Consider the following 17433-nt stretch of genomic DNA (forward strand, 5'->3'; position numbering starts at 1 on the left):
CACATGTAGCCATACTGGCTGCCATATACTCGGCCTCTGCAGAACTCAGTGCAACTGACTTTTGTTTCTTGTTGTACCAAGAGACTACTCCTGATCCCAAACTAAAACTGCACCCTGAAGTGCTCTTCCTGTCAGTTGTATTGCCTGCCCAATCTGCATCAGTAAACCCCTCGAGCTTCACTCCATCCTGTTGAACATACTTCAACCCATAATCAACTGTACCTCGAAGATACCTCAAAACATGCTTTGTAGCTATCCAGTGCACACGTTTAGGTTCCACCATAAACTGACTAAGTGAGTCCACTGCAAAACAAATGTCTGGCCTAGTGTTGACCAAATACATGAGAGAGCCTATCAACTGTCTGTATAAAGGTGGGTCCACTGCCTCTGATTTTGAAGCATCAAACTTCTTCCAATTGGTCACAAGTGGCGTGGACATTGGCTTATAGTCCTCCATCCTGAATCGCTTCAGGATATCAATTGTATACTTCCCCTATCCAAGGAAGATCTCTCCCTCTTTTTGCCACAACTCCAATCCCAGAAAGTAGTGCATCAACCCAAGTCTTTCATCTCAAACTCCCTTGCAAGAGAGATCCCTCTTGCAATGTGCTATGAGTTCTTCTGACCCTGTAAGAAACAAGTCATCAACATATAATACCAATATGAGAAGCTTGCCCTTCACCTGAACATAGTACAGGTTTGAATCAACCTCACTCTTGGTGAAGCCCACACTCTACAAGTAACCATCAATACAAGCATACCACGCTCTGAGAGCCTGCTTGAGCCCATACAGTGCTCTCTTCAACCTGCACACATGAGAATCCTTCCCGTGCCTTCAAAAACCTCTGGTTGTTCACGCAGGCCGAGTGCACCCTGGTGCATGTTCGGGGCGCCTTGGGTGCACGCTCGATGTTGCCCCGGTGCACTAGGGCGCTCGGTTTGCCCCAAGTGCGCACCTCGCGCATGCCTTGGCCAGGGTGGGCACCCAAAGTAGGAATCAAGCACCAAAAACGAGTTTTGGGATGCAAAATGGGACCCAAGGACCACAAATGCATTCCAAGACCCATGATGGGTCCACGAGAAAAAAAATGGGTTCCGAGACGCAATAAGCAAATATTGTTTTTTAGGAGAAGAAACATGCTTTGATGCCCAGAACGAGAATCGACCCTGAAAGGGCCACAAGCCAAAAAGTGGGATGCGAGATGAAAAAATGGGACCCAGGGACCAAAATTGGGTTCCCAAGTCGAAGATAGGGCAACCGGACAAGAAACGGCCTCTGAGGCTCGAAATGAGTCCCGACGACTAAAACTAGACAAAGAGCACCCACCGAGCACCCAAATCGACACCCATAGGATGTCGACCCACCCGGGCTTCCACCTAGCACACCTTGGCAGCCACCCACCCTGGCACCCAACCTCACACCCAACTTAGCACCTTTGAACCCACATTGGCACTCGCCCTGACCCTGGCACCTTGGAACCCACATTGGCACTCACCTTTGCACTCACCCAGGGACCCACCCTGGCTCCCACCCAAACACCCACCTTGGCTCCTTGGCACCCACCCTGACACCCACCTTGGATCCTTGGCACCCACCCCGACACCCACCTTGGATCCTTGGCACGCAACTTGGCTCCTTGCCACCCACCTTGGCTCCTTGGCTTCCACCTTGACACCCAACTTGGCTCCTTGCCACCCACCGTGGCACCCACCTTGGCTCCTTAACACCCACCTTGATGCCCAACCCAATGTAAATCTCTTCCTCAATACCTCCATTGAGGAAAGTCGTTTTCACATCCATTTGGTGAATCCTCCAACCCATCTACGCTGCTACAAAAATGATAGCCCTTATGGATGAGTACCTAGCTACTAGAGCAAAGGTCTCATCATAGTCGATCCCCTCCTTCTGAGAAAACCATTAGCCACAAATCAAGCTTTGAACTTTTCCACACTACCATCTACAGCATGCTTAATCTTGTACAACCATCTCGACCCTACCACTGACTTGTTTTCAAGTCGTGGCACTACCTCCCACACGCTATTCTTCACGATAGAAGATTACTCTTCCACCATGGCATCCCTCCAAACCTGATGCTTGGATGCCTCCTGAAAGCTGGAAGGCTCCACCTCAATCAGTTTACTCATAAGTGCCATATAATCAGAAAAATGTTAGAGAACCTTTCTCTGTCTGACTAGATCTTTAGGATCGCCAACATACTCCTGAGCCTCTCTCAGTGTTTGCTCAGCCGCCCTATTTCTCCTCCTCCCTATGATAGGAATCTGAGGCTGAGGAATCATCTGTTCCTCCCCTTGATTAACTTGCTTGACCTGCATGCTCTGCTCTCTAGCTTGTGTTATTGAAGTCTGAGGAATATGTGTAGCCTCAACCTTAGGTGCTTGCTCCTCCTCCTGAACTTCTACCAAACTACCAGACTTTTGAAGAGCCCTTCCCTCCTCGAACTTCACATCTCTGCGAACAACTGTTTTCCTGAGGGCAGGAATGTAAATCCGATAGGCCTTAGAAGTTTCACTGTATCCCACAAGGATACCCTTCTCTGCAGTTGGTTCCAACTTGGTTCTCTTCTCCACGGAAATATGAGAATACACAAGGCATCCAAAGATGCGAATGTGCCCCAAATCTGGTTTCTTCCCGGTGAACACCTCTTCTAGAGTCAATTTGCCCAACACTTTGTGTGGACTCCTATTCTGCAAATACACAGTTGTATTGCAAGCTTCTGCCCATAAAAACCAAGGCAGATCCTGATCATGAAGCATGGCCTTCGTTGCCCCAACTATAGCCCTATTTTTCCATTCAGCAACCCCATTTTGCTGAGGGTTGTACAAAACTGTCAACTCTTTCTTGATACCTTCCTAAGCACAAAAATCTTTTAAGGCATTCGAGGTATACTTGCCTCCATTATCAGACCTCACTATCTTGATCTTTGTCCCTGTTTGGTTCTCCATGAGAGCCTTAAACTCTTTGAATCTATTGAAGACTTCATCTTTATTCTTCATGAAATATATCCACGTCTTCCTAGAGAAATCATCAATGAAGGTAACATAATACTCATACCCACTCAAGGATCCTATTGACATGGGGCCACATACATCTGAGTGTATGAGATCCAAAATCCCTTTAGATCTAGTATCACTGCTTGGAAAATTGGTCTTGGCATATTTCCCAAGAGCACAACCCTTGCACACCTCATGCTTTTCGCCCTTCATCTCAGGCAGCCCAGTCACCATTTCTTTGAGCACATTAAGTACTTCATGGTGAAGATGCACCATCCTCCTATGCCACAATTCTCCAAGCCCTCTGTTGTTACTCACCAACGCATGTGCTGGCTCAAAGTGTAATCGAAAAAAGCTACCATGCCTGACTCCAATCACTTTTGCTACCTAGGAATACTTAGGACGAATATAGACTTTGCCCTCTTCAAAGGTCACGATGTAACCCTTGTCCTCTAAAATAGAAACAGAGATTAAATTCTTTGTCATGCCAAGAACATACAACACGTCCTCCACAAAAAAAGGTTTGCCAAACTCCCTCTAAAACTTGATTGTGCCAACACCAGTTGCATGGTACTTGGCATTGTCTCCAAGCTCAATACAAAAATCAAACTTCTCCTCCAACTTGGTGAAATATTCTTTGACTCCCGTCATGTGGCAGGAAGCCCCACTATCAATATACCAAACATTGTTGGCAATTGAACTTGAGAGACAAGCAATGAGTGAAAACTCATTGTCAAACCGTGTTGCGAACTCTTCCACCTCTGCAGTAGCTGCAACTTACTTCTTTTGCTTGTCCTTGTTTTTCTTATTCGGGCATTGACTAGCATAGTGACCCATCTGATGCCAACAAAAACACTTTATCTTGCTTAGATCTTTCTTCTTCCCATCCTTGGAAGAAGATCCTTCAGTTTGCCCTTTACTGAATTTTTGTTTACAATTGCTTGCAAGAGCAAGACTTTCTTCATCCTCAATCTTCTTTGTCTGGCCTCCTCGATGACCACTTTCACAGATCTCCTCCTAGACAAAATCATCCCAAAGCCTTGCCCAGTCGAGTAGGCGATCTCGACCAACAATGCATTTGACAAACACATCCTAGTGCTTTGAAAATCCATTCAACGCTATCTGCACGAGCTCATCTTCAACAATAGTTTCTCCAACAGCCGCCAACTCATCCCTAACCTGTGTCAATCTGGACAAGCAAGAGGTCACACTCTCGCCCTTGGACATCTTGGAGTTATGCAATTTGTCTTTGAGCATCATCTTACGACTCTGATAGTCGCTCTGATAGAATTTTGTGAGCGTATCCCACATTTCCTTGGCAGTGTCTTTCCCAGATAGATGAGGAATCAAATGATCTTTCACCCCATCAAGGATAATCCTCTGAGCTTTGGCCTCCTTGATTTCATGTGAATCTAGGGCAATAGGATCATTTGTTGGTGGAGTCACTTCTGTACTAGTATAGATCCATAACATGTTCTCCTTGAGAACAGATGTAATTTGAACCTTCCATTGTAAGAAGTTAGAAGCACCCTCACGCTTGTCTTCATATCGAACACTAGTTGTCATCGCAACAAAAGAAACTGGAGACGAAAATCTGAAATTTTTTTTTTGAAATCTGTGTCAAATCTTGGCTTTGTATTCAGAGTTTAGAGCTCTAATACCATGTTAATTTCTTATAACCCAGCTACAGATTAATTGCACAATAAATTCACAGAATAGAAACTCTATCTGATTTATAACAATCAATACTCTGGGTTAATTAACAACAAAGATTAGCGGAAGCAAAAAAATCACTCTTGGTTTTACTCAACCTCACAAACTTAGAAATATTCTTTTAAAGAAAAAAAAAACTCTACTCCACCTTCTAAGCTAAACAAAAATCAACAATGTGTTGTGATTACTCATTACACAGTCACTGTAGCTTCATGTAGTAGAACAACGAAAATAATCTGAACATTACCCTATTAGTTTCAGGTTCTTATGAATTGCAGAGACATTACAAAAGAGACAATTGAATTAGTTTGATGAAGTCAATTACGTTTTTCAGAATTAAGTTGAGTTTTCAGTATTAGAACTTGGAAATTAGTTCTACAAATTAAATATCTCAGGCCTTGAGGAATGCCTCAAAATGTATTGCTCTTCCATCTAATTATTTAGTGAAAGATTTGAGAAGCTCACAGTAAACACTAAGAGGAGGGGGAGGGGGGGGTGAATCAATGTTTAGGATTTTTAATATTTCAGCAAACTCAAAAATCATTGAACACAAAGAATGAAAAAGAAAGCATGACACAGTGCAAGAACACATGATTTTTTCTCATGGAAAACCCTTTCGGGTAAAAAACTATGGTATGAATTATTCTTTCAACTTTCAACAAAGAGCACCAACTCAGAGATACAAGATGTGAGCACCAACTCACAATGGGCACCAACCCAACTCTAAACAAAAAGCACCAACTCAGCTCAAAACAGTGAGCACCAACTCACAGACCACCTGCTCTCAGCAAACACTGAAACCACTGCAAGAAGAAGTATGTCACTGCTTCAATATTGCACCTTACAAAAACCAACTACCATCACCTTCAAAATTGAACCCCAACCTTTATATTTACAGAACCGTCCCAAAATATTCTACACAAAGTATTATGTCCTCTTCATGAAATATTTTTCTTTTGCAACACCAAGAATTTCAGTTAAGTATCTGTACAGTAGAACAATCGAACATCTTGGTCTACACCCGAAACAACAGCATAAGGCATGAAAATCCAAAGTTTAAAGAAAAACGCACAAAGGTTCCTGCTTCACTCTATGCATAGCCCACATCCATCTGGAAATATAAAGTCGACAAAGGAGAGACTCAAACAGGTTTCTAATAAATACTCCAGCAACCAGAAACACATATTTTTCATCACCCGATATCCAACTCCCATAAGAATATATTGTATGAAAATCTTACAGCTGGCAACAAGTTAATACACCCAAAAGATAAAGCCACAGATATATTTTCAAGTTCATATTTTAATCTCAATCTCATCCAACAAGCAGCAAATTCCAGAAGTATAAAAAAATTACGCAGGAGCTAATACCCTTCTTCAATCAATCATTCCTATAACATATGACTTCAAAAATAAATCCGTCCAGCCCCCTGAAACTCTTGCCGTTTCTGATTTAATAAAGACAGGCACCACATGACCACAAATAAGAAAAAGATTCCACAAGGGGCGTGTTGTGACGTATTCACACATCGCCCCATTGCAAATGGGGACCCCTACTTTTTGCTTTCTGGGGTTTGTTTTTCTAGGTCTTTTGGGGTTTTGTCTATTAGCCTTTGCATGCTGAGTGTTGCCAGAGAGATCACTAAGATAGCAGGCTCTGTTTTAGCTAAAGGTGAGTCAATGGATGCTTCGGGTTAGGGTCATCTTTGAAAGTCTTCCTTAGGACAAAGTTTTGCTCTTGTTGCTAATTGTGTCTTGTTTGAGTTTGAGGAGGTCAATGAAGCTTGGTGAGTGAATATCCTCTTTGAAGGTCTAAGTTAGGTCAAATTGGTGAGTGATGAAGTCTGGAATGTCATCCTGATCTTCAAATGTCCTGAAATTTGGCTAAGTCTGGAATGTCATCCTGATCCTGAAATTTGACTATCTGGAAAATTGAAGAATCCTCCAAAAACTAGATTTTGCATTATAACTCCTGGAGGTCCAAAACCACTCTCAAACATCCTAACAATATATATGGAATATAACTTAAAGTATAAGACTTTCTTATGCTTAAATGTTATATTCCATATGTGAATCCTGACGGAGAGGCAAAAATGTCAAATTTCGCTCCCGACCCTTCCAAAGGGTCCAGAGCGAATTCCTCTATAGGACACTCTACATCGACCAAAACTATGAACTAATCCATGTCCCAGGTATTATTAAAGGCAGTTCACTTGTTTGGATGAAGAAATGTGAAAATGAAGTCAGGATTTGAGCCCAAGGAGGAATTTCGCTCCTGACCCTTCCAAAGGGTCCAGAGCGAAATTCATATAAAACCCTATTTTTCACAAAATCTTGAGCTATGTGTCAACTTAAAGAGCAAATTTGCATGGTCATGATGGAAGGAAGCCTAACAAAGTGTGTCCAAGGCATGAAAAGGAGAAAGGAAGTAAGAAATTAGCTCAAAATGAGAATTTCGCTCCTGACCCTTCAAAAGGGTCCCGAGCGAAATCCTCATTTGACCCTCAATTTTGTCCTAAGGCATTGAAAATGAAGATTTTTTAGCCAAGTGGATGGCAAGTGGACTTGAATGTGGCGAGAGGAGGGTGAGTTTGATCAATTTTGAAGATGGATTGGATGAAAGAGGTGAGAAATCAATCAAGAATGTGAATTTTGCTCCTGACCCTTCCAAAGGGTCCAGAGCGAAATTCTTAGAAGAGACCTTTTTCTTCCTTGTTTGCACTGAAAGTCTTGTTCTTTGGGCATGGTGGGGGTAGGTAGATATGTTCTTGCCTTAGGAAGTGATTGAAAGTGTTGAAAAGTGAGGATCTTGTCCAAGATTGTGAATTTCGCTCCAGACCCTTCCAAAGGCTCCAGAGCGAAATTCTTCATAAGCCTCATTTGCTTCCTTGTTTAGACTACCAGCCTTGTTCCTTGGGCATATTTGGAAGGGAAATGACATGTCTTTGCCTTTTGAAGTGATAGAATGTGAAGAAGTGAAGGATTTTGGCCTAAAACTAGAATTTCGCTCCTGACCCTTCCAAAGGGTCCAGAGCAAAATTCCTAAAATCTATCTTTTCCTCTCAATTTTGTGTCTAGCCAAGTGTGAATCAAGATTGAAGAGGTCCTTAGGCATGGTTTTGAGTTGCTTATGATCACCAAACGTGAAGGAATTGAGCTAAAACTAGAATTTCGCTCCTGACCCTTCCAAAGGGTCCAGAGCGAAATTCTTGAAGGACACCTATTTTCCCTTGGAGATGGTCAAATCCTTGGTTTTTATGGCATAGATAGGTGTAGAGTAACGTGTCCTTGCCTTTTGAGGTGGTTTGGAGTTGAAAGAATGAAGAAATGTGCTCAAAACTAGAATTTCGCTCCTGACCCTTACAAAGGGTCCAGAACGAAATTCCCAAAATCCCTCTTTTCCTTCCATTTTTGTGTCAAGCTAAGTGTGGATCAAGGTAGATTGAGCTTGGAAGGACCCCTAGGCATGCCTTTGAAATGATTGTGGCCACCAATGATCAAGATTTTGAGCTTAAACCAAGATTTTGCTCTTGACCCTTCTAAAGGGTCCAGAGCGAAATCCTAAATAGGTCCTGTCCCTGGCCATGATTTTTAGCGAAATTCTCCTTTCTGGCCATTTTGAGGATCAAGCAAGTGTTGCATGCATGGGAGAAGGATCCAAATAGAGAGTCAAGGTAGATCAAAGTGAGAAGAATGGAGCTAAGTAAGAGAAATCAACCTAAAAGGAGAATTTCGCTCCTGACCCTTCCAAAGGATCCAGAGTGAAATTCTTCAAACCACCTATTTTCTCCTTGTGTGAAGCCAAAACATTGATTCCTATGGCATGGTTGAAGGTGGAGTGAGGTATTCTTGCCTTGTAAGGTGAATTAAAGTGAAGGAAGTAAAGAAACAAGTCTAAAACTTGAATTTCGCTCCTGACCCTTCCAAGGGGTCCAGAGCGAAATTCTTAAATCCTCTATTTTGCTCCAATTTTACATCAAACCTAGTGTTGATTTAGATTATAGGTATCCTTAGACATGCATTTGAGCAAGTTGTGGTCACCAAATGAGAAGAATTTGAGCCAAGAATGCAAATTTCGCTCCTGACCCTTCCAATTTACATCAAACCTAGTGTTGATTGAGATTATAGGTCTCCTTAGACATGCATTTGAGCAAGTTGTGGTCACCAAATGAGAAGAATTTGAGCCAAGAATGCAAATTTCGCTCCTGACCCTTCGAAAGGGTCCAGAGCGAAATTCCTTATAGGTCCTGTCCTTGGCCAGGGTCCAAAGCGAAATCCTCTTTTTTGGTCTTTTTGGAGATGATGAAATTTGAGCTAAAATGCAAATTTCGCTCTTGACCCTTCCAAAGGATCCTGAGCGAATTTTATTATAGGGCCTGTCCCTGGAGAGGATCTTGAGCGAATTTCATTCTAATACCTTCTTGTTGATGATTTAAGATAGGAAATGCTATGTTAGAATGAATTCATTATGTGTACTTAATCACCTTTTGGTTTGTTTTGCAGGTGGAAGAAAATCAGGCCAGGACAAGGATGACCTATTCTAAGCCCATCATCATCAAGGACGTTCCAAATGCATAAAGGTGGACTCAAGGTGTTTTGAAGCCTTGGAAAACTACGTGTTTAAGGAGTTGCCAGCTATCTCTAAAACCTTCACTTCGCCACACAAAGGAACCACAAGATGACAAAGAAAGGCTTTGCAAGCACTTCAAGGCAGTATGAATTATTAGAGAAGAAGGAAAGACTTGACAGTAAGGAGGCCTCATCAAGCATGTGGGAGTCAAGGGGGTACGCTTTTCATCAAAGTACATCAAGGACAAAGGAAGATCAACCAAGGCACAGACGTCAGACAAGGTGGCATCCCAGTCACTGCTCCTCCAGTCGGATTGGTCCACCTCAGCATGTCCAGATTCAATGTACCTGACTCATCGGGGATGGCACAAACTTCGAGGCACCTACCCCTGTTTCCTATTGGTTCTCAAATATTGAATGTAATTTTCACATTGGCTAGGGAAGTTTGTTATAACAAACCCTAATTAGGGTTTTTGTCTTGTAATCCTAGCCATTGATTCTAAGTCAATCAGAGCCATCAATCTGTAAAGGGCTCTCTATATAAAGCCCTGGCTCCTCATTTGTAAAGGTTAATAGTTAATCGTCAGAGAATAGTTAATAGTTAAGAGTTAGAAAAAAGAGAAATAAGATTAAGATTGTTAGCAGCAGAGAAAGAAGTAGTGAAGAGAGAAAGTTGAACAATTGTTGTTTTATTTTGCTATGAGATCAATGAAATATTGAAGTTATGGTGTTTTATTGCAATCCTTGTGGCTATCTTCATGGTTGTTTATCTTCTTGAATCACTCTTAGTAGAGATAGTACTTAAGTTTTAGAATTAGATTGAAGGACGAATGTTGTGTTTGATCTTTGGTAAAATTCATAGTCCAAATCACTAGCTCCTTACTGATTGTAAGCACACCTTGTGTTGTCAACTGGAGATATTAAGATTGTTTAAGAGGTCAATCATTATTGGAGATATTGATATGTATCTTAGTGATAGTATCTATCCCATTGATGATTCGAAAATCATTGAATCCCCTTAGAAGATCGCACCAATTTCAGTAGAGTTGTAATCTTTTGGCAATACTGAAATTGGTAGAGTTTTATCAAGACCAGTCCTCATTTAGTCATTCCTAGGATTAGTTTAGTATCACCTCCTTAAAACCCTTATCTTTTGCCTTTTTTGAAACATCAGTTAGTATTAGGAGAATTCAGTTTCCTCATTGAAAAGTAGTTGCAAGAGCAAGCTTTCTCATAAAGTACGTAAGGCCCCTTGTAAAACAGCAAACACAACGACCACTAGTGCTTATCCACGAGTAGAGAACCTACATAACATAACCTTGGAGTTTCTCTGATTGATCCTTCTACAAAATCTTCAGCATTTGGGGAGCTTTATTCAAGAGAGGATAAGATACCTCTGGGTATTTTATTCTGTGTTTGGTCGTGTACAAAAGACACATCAACAGGGCGTTACTATACAGAATAGACCCACAAATTTCTTCCACTCAAAATAGGCAGTTCGGAAATTTTATCGGGTATACCATTATATCATAGTATAGTCACTAAACCAAAGTATATCCGCTCAGAAAATAAGAGACTTTTGACGCCAAAATAAATCGAACATAATTCCACTAGCATTTACAGGAACCACAGAAGAATTTGACATGGAATTAAATTCCAATGTCACCACAACTTGCATATTGACTCCATGATTTATAAAAAACGTCTTCACTTAAAAAAAAAAGTCGTGTAATACTCTCCACGAACTCAAATAGAGACCAGCGCATGCTATAGAAACATATGAAAGAATAAAATCCAGCCGCCTCTTTAATTCACAATACGAAAATAACCAAAAGGCATTAAAGATGCTCCGTAAAAATAAAGAAACCCAAGTTCTTTCAAGTCCTTTAAAAATTCATAGGCTGACATGGCATTAGATGTGAAGTGGCAAAGAAAAATCTGAAGTGGAGGCTGGCAAAAAGACAAGCAAGCTAACACACTGCTCTAGCGAACACACAACCAGCTGATGCAGATACTTAGACAGCTCAAGCTGGTCAAGCTGGTCAAGCTACTTAAGCTCCTCAAGCAGGTTAAACTGGTTAAGCTCCTTAAAGACATCAATGACAAAATGCCCAACAAGATTCAAGAATTTTCCTGAGCATAAAATAAGTTACCATTAAATGGAAAACCTGGAAAATATAAAGTCTGATTTTTGAAATGGTCTGTGCTCTTTAACTAAGTCTATGTGATTGAATTCAACCTTAGAATGAAGAAGTCTTCTTAGGCAACAATAACTTTTTTCCGTGCTCTGCAATAGGCAGATTTGTATGTAAATACATACATTCAAGGAAGAGTAGTACGATTATACTTAGTGCATAGCCCAGCAAAGCTCGGACTTGAAACTTAAAGGAAGGATTGCCTATCTAGATTCCTTCATGCATAGGAATTCTTAGAAAACTAGAAGAATGAAGTAGTGAACCAGAAGGATTTCATCTTTTCCTTTTTAAACAGCAAGCTGTATACTTTAAACTAATTTAAGAAATAAGGCTTTCAAACCTCAGGAAGAGGCAGATAATTCTACCAATATGAACAAGTTATAATACTCCATAGAGAACTATTGTTGTACTTGATTATTGCATATGTTCTAACTAGATACCAAGTTGTAAGACAAGTGGTCATCCCTGAGTTAAACCTTCCTTGCAAAAGTTTAAGACCCAAAAGTTCAAGTGGTTGTCGAGTAGGGTGATGAACGCTGACTTCATGCCTTAGCGTGATTGCAACTACATTAAAACCTTTGGCCAAAGTGATGCTATTACTTATGAGTGTCAATCAGTTTGTTAATCCAGTTATACAACCCAATCAGAGGTCATACTAGTTAGGAGTAGCCTATAGTGTGTGACCGACTAGGGATTGTGTGGGGTTAAACACCAATCTCAGATGACATGAGTCCAACTTCACATTACCTCTCTGTGAAGGGTCGGAATCTTTCCAATTCGAAACGGCACAGGGGACTAGTAAGTCCATGGTTGGGCGGGAAAGCTCCCTCTTCCAATCAATGAAAAAGCTAATTGAAGTTCAGAATGTGTTTCAAGAAAAACTATAATCTCTAAACCTCTCTTCTTCCTTTATTGTTTTAGTAAATTGTAGATGTTACAAATATGTACTGGTTACATCTATCAAGTTTATTTCTCTGTTTTAAAAAAAAAAATTATGCTTTTCACACACTGTCTCATTCTTTAAAGATATTGTAGTTGATGTAAATTTTATTTTCATTTCCTATTAAAAAGTTGTTATTTAAGTTGCATACGGATTGCATGTTACAATATTTCTTTTAAAATTAGATCTACTTTGCAATGATTCGTAATAGACCATGTAGGATGCTTCAAAATCTCTAATCTGTATTTTAGTTCTATATTTGTCCCGGTAGTAAATAGATTGCTCGGATTTAACAACAATGGGGAGTTATTAGTTCAAATATTTATCAGTTAATAAAATTTGAAACGAAGCTAATCATCTGTGTGTCTGAAGACCAAAGTTCAGTTGTAATAAATCTTTCAATCGGCAATAATTGTAGTTTGCTTTTGAAAATGTATTGAAGACTAATTAATCGGCATATTCGTTTGCTGACTGCCACTTAGACAATCAGCATTAAATTTACTCAATTCTTAGGAGCGCATCAAGGTCTATCACTTAGATGATTTACTTGCTGGCCCTTTAAAAGAAAAAATGATTTCTTTGGCCAAAGACATCGAACGGGAGATTGGGAAACTAGATATTTACGGCACAACCAACTTAGCGTAACAATTGTCACTTGATAATTTGTGTGATTATTTTTTTCTACTAAGTCTCTTCAAGGTAATTTCCTCAAAAAGATTCCTAATTTTTGTGGGAGCAGCTAATTGAGAAAATTCACGAAATGAACTGGATCTTTTTTCTGACAAAAAATACTTGAATTCTCTCCGAAGTATGTGCTAAGAAAAATTTGGTAATTCCCTACACAAGATCAGTTGCTTACTCTAATTTGTGGAACTTTTGTGTCATAAACTTATCAGTACTTACCTATTAACACGATACAGAAAGTGTGAGTTAGAACCATTTTAACGAAGTAACTACGGTCCAAATATCACATAGGGACATTCTGGCTCAACAAATACAGGGGGCAGTTTTCTTGAAGGATACAATGTACTATGGTAATCACAGCTCTCCGGATGGATTTCTTACAATTACGTCCCAACGCATACAAAATTGAACAGTTTTCAGTATAAAATACAAAACTGAACCCTAGTTCCAAAGAAAACCCTATATCTTGCAGATTTGAAGAAGAAAAGTGCTTCAAGTGCATGACAACTCCCTGTTTTCAAAAAATTCAAAATAAATCCGCAGTGAATGTATCAGAAAATCTAGAGTCGCATGCAAAACCCTGAACAAATTTCGATACAACAAAGAAATTTAATTAAACAATATATACCTTTTTGATAGAAGGATCGAGCCACTCATACCACCGGGCTTTGCACTGCTTTGCTGATTTCCGAACAAGCAGAGAAGAAATACGCGCCCATTGATTCTTCCCATATTTCATAACAGCCGCCTTCAGAATCTCATCTTCGGTGTTTTTCCAAACACCTCCCTTTATCATAATCCTCATCTTCCTCCAATTTTAGTTAAACCCTACAACAAAAGCTCTGTAGATATCCGGATCAAAAACGACATATAAATTATTTATCCAATTTACGTATCCATTCAAGTGGTAAGTTTTGACCGTTTGTAAATATGATAATAAAAAAAAGCAAAGCCCTCATTTAACTGCAGAATGTTCTGCGGAACTTTGTTTTTCACAAATCCACTGTCAATCTGACAGCGGAAGCGCGGAGTTTATGAAAATAAAATCGCCACCGGCCAATTTGCTGAAATTAATGAGAGTGACGGTGCCCTTGTAGGGGCCAACCATTCGGGCTGCTTGTTCCCTGTGATAAATTTTGCTTCAAGTATATGGCTGCTTCTCAGCTTCCCAAAGGATTGTTCCGTTTTTTTTTTCTTCATAAAATTGTGGTATATATAGGTATCCTTTACATAAAGTTTTATATTTTTTCCTTAGGGTGGAGAAAAGGCAGAAAGGTTGGTTGAATGGGAAAGCAGGTGGTAATAATATTTATAAGCCCAAGTAGAGAACGACGTTGATTGCAAGGCTGGTGTTGCTCGTCCAAAATTTCCACGGATAAAGATTCCCCGCTCGAAGGAGCGAAAGGCAGGGCGTCTCACAGGGTTTGACTGGCACCAAAAAGATTTTACCCGACAAATCAAGGAGAATGCAGAAAGGCAGGGCGTCTCACAGGGACCGAGGGTTTTGTGTAGACAACGCAGAGCTCACGGTGATCGAGGGTTTTTGCCATTTGAACGGAAAGCACAGGGCCCCTTTTCTTGTTTCTCTTTGTTTTTTGAAAAAAAAAATGTTTATTTTGTCTCCTTTCTGCAAAAGAAGACAAAACTGGCAACCCATAAAACGGGAAAACCACAACATAAAAGACAGCATTTCCTATTATTGGCATGAATCACCCACAACATAAAACATTAAAATCAGACAATATGGTGGAAAATATCACACAACGGGAGGTAGATTTATTTAAAGACTTTTCAGAATACAAAGGGGACGAACAAAATATCTCATTGGAAGAGTTAAAGAAAAGCTATGAGAAGAGGACTAGGGATGATCATGAAAGTGTGCTTCAAATAGGCAATATGGTGTCGTACACCACAGATATTTCAACAGGGAACATGGAATCTCATGTTTGTGGGCAAGGCAGGGACCCAAATGTAAAAGTACTTACATTTGTTAATGTCAAACAATATAAGAGGATTTTACAACGAAGGCAAGCTAAGATAGCTAGGAGGTTAAGGTGGCTGGGGCACACTAAGGTCATCACTATTTTGCCAAGGATAGTAAACTTCAACCAAACATCAGTTATTCATAAGGTGCATCAAGAGCAAGTAAGCACAAGGATGGAAATACGAATGGATCAAGAAGATCAGGCTAAAAGAGCACGCCAACAAGAGCATCAACCCAAGTGTATTAATGGTACAGAACAACAAAAGGCAAAAATTGCAGAGGAGTTGGAAGATGACAGCAAGATGGACCAGTACAGCCCCAATTCAACACCTTTAACTTGGTCCTCAAACCTATACATTGAGGAGTTGATGGGATTAAAGAGGAGACTGGAAGGCTTGGAAACATTGGAACGCCTAAAGTATAATAAATGGCAAGAGACTATGGACACCAATCATAAAATAATGCAAGAAAACGGGTCTCTCAAAGAGGAGATCGTCAAACTACAAACTAGTTTGAAAACAAGGCAACAAGAAATCATGGCTGTGAAGGAGGAACTAAAGCAGGTTAAAAGTGGAAAATTCCTTGCAACATCAAATGAAAATAACACCTCACACCTACAAGGGCTCCAATTAGCAATTGCAAACATAGAGATGGAAGAGGCTAAGCTAAAGGAGCATCTAGAAGAGGCGAAATCTTGGGCACAAGTAAGGAAGGGGTCAACAAAGAATCAAAAGGAACTCATAGAGAAGCAGATCATAATGCAATTAGGGGAAGAAAGGCAGCAAAAAGAAAGGGAAACAAATATAATAATAAAAAGTTTGAAGGACTATGGGGAAGGTGAGCATACTGATAGGTTAGTAAAAGACTTTCTAGCAGACAAGTTGGAGTGGACAGAGCAGATTCATCAAGCAAGAAGAATTGGTAGAATATCACAAGATAGCAGAAATAGAAATGTGAGAGTAACTTTGAAAAGTATTAAGGACAAGCAAAATTTTGAGGAACAAAAGGTTTCTCAAAGGACACGATTCTTCATAGATGAAGATTTAACTCCTTTACAATTAGAAGAGAGGAGGAAAGAATGGAAGAAAGTTGTAGCAGCAAGAAGTGCAGGTAATGAAGCATGGATGTATAGAGGGAAGGCCCAATTCAGTAACAAAACAACACATTGTAAATAGGAAGGTGAGGCCCCCTGAGCACACCTCTCAATGGTAAGATAGAATTGTAGAGGTTACCCTTGGAGGAGAGGGCCTGGTTTAGGGCCCATAGCGGAGAGGATGGATGTGATTGTCCTTCTTGAAACACATGAGCATGAAGGATGTAAGGTCCCAAACTTTGAGGGATATACGAAGATATTAGTATGGAACGAGTTAACTGAAAATGGAAAGGGCCACGGAGGAGTAACCATCTTAGTAAGAAACTCTTGGAAAAGGATTATTCACATGGAAAAGGAAGACCCGAATAAGCAGTATATATGGATAAAAGTGGAAGATAGAAAGTCCACAATTTACCTTGAAGCATGCTACTTTACTCCTTATGGTTCAAAACTCTATAAGAAGAGGAAATTAGACAAAGAAGATCCCTATGCAGCATTGAAAAAAGATATATCAGCATATAACCACAAAGGTGAAATCATCTTAATTGGAGACTTTAATGCTAGAACAACCAATAATCAGTCTCTTTGCCTTAATATAGAGGGGGAAATAGGATACAATCCTCTATGGTTAGAAGAAGAGGGGAGCCAAAAATGGGAAAGAATGTCACAACATGGAAAAGTTGCTATCACACATTATGGGGCAGAATTGCTAGGAGTTTACAGTTTGTAAGATCTGATTATATGCAATGGATTAGAGGCTTGGCCAAGCTCTGGGAACATTACATGTCACACTTACGTTGGTCAGAATGCGGTAGATTATGTTATAAGCTCAAAGAAATTTGTGACAAGTGTTATAGATATAGAGGTGAAGGATTGTTCCATATAAATGAAATCATATCACAATCCAATATATGTAAGGATCAACATGCAAAAGGATAATCAACACCAAAAGGAGATGCAACAAATAGTAAAGAAAGAGGTTGCCCAAGGGACTATCCTCTTGACACATGAAAATCAAGAAATCTTTCGAACAACGCTCAAAAAACAGTTGCATGTTGAGGGAGCCAATGGGTTGGTCAATTCAAACAAGGAAATGATAGGCAGCGTCAAATTAACTTCTATAATCCTCAAGGCCCTCAACTCATGTAGACGGTTTAGACCCAAAAGGGACAACAAGAATTGCTTCCCTACAAACCCATGGTATGATGAAGAGTGTAAGGCAGCAAAGAAAATGGTCAAAATAC

At 40.1% G+C, this 17433-nt stretch overlaps 1 protein-coding gene across 1 annotated transcript in view; it reads right to left on the reverse strand.

Annotated features, from left to right (window-relative positions):
* Nucleotides 1-14739, reverse strand: part of LOC131035745 (cell division cycle 5-like protein) — a 51940-nt gene extending 37201 nt beyond the window's left edge. The window contains exon 1 of the mRNA XM_057967484.2: nucleotides 13741-14739. Coding sequence (XP_057823467.2) covers nucleotides 13741-13917 — 177 coding nt within the window. The 5' untranslated portion in view covers nucleotides 13918-14739. The remainder of the gene's footprint in view (nucleotides 1-13740) is intronic.
* Nucleotides 14740-17433: the final 2694 nt, after the last annotated feature.

Source organism: Cryptomeria japonica, chromosome 5 (genome assembly GCF_030272615.1).
Source record: "Cryptomeria japonica chromosome 5, Sugi_1.0, whole genome shotgun sequence".
Lineage (NCBI taxonomy): Eukaryota > Viridiplantae > Streptophyta > Pinopsida > Cupressales > Cupressaceae > Cryptomeria > Cryptomeria japonica.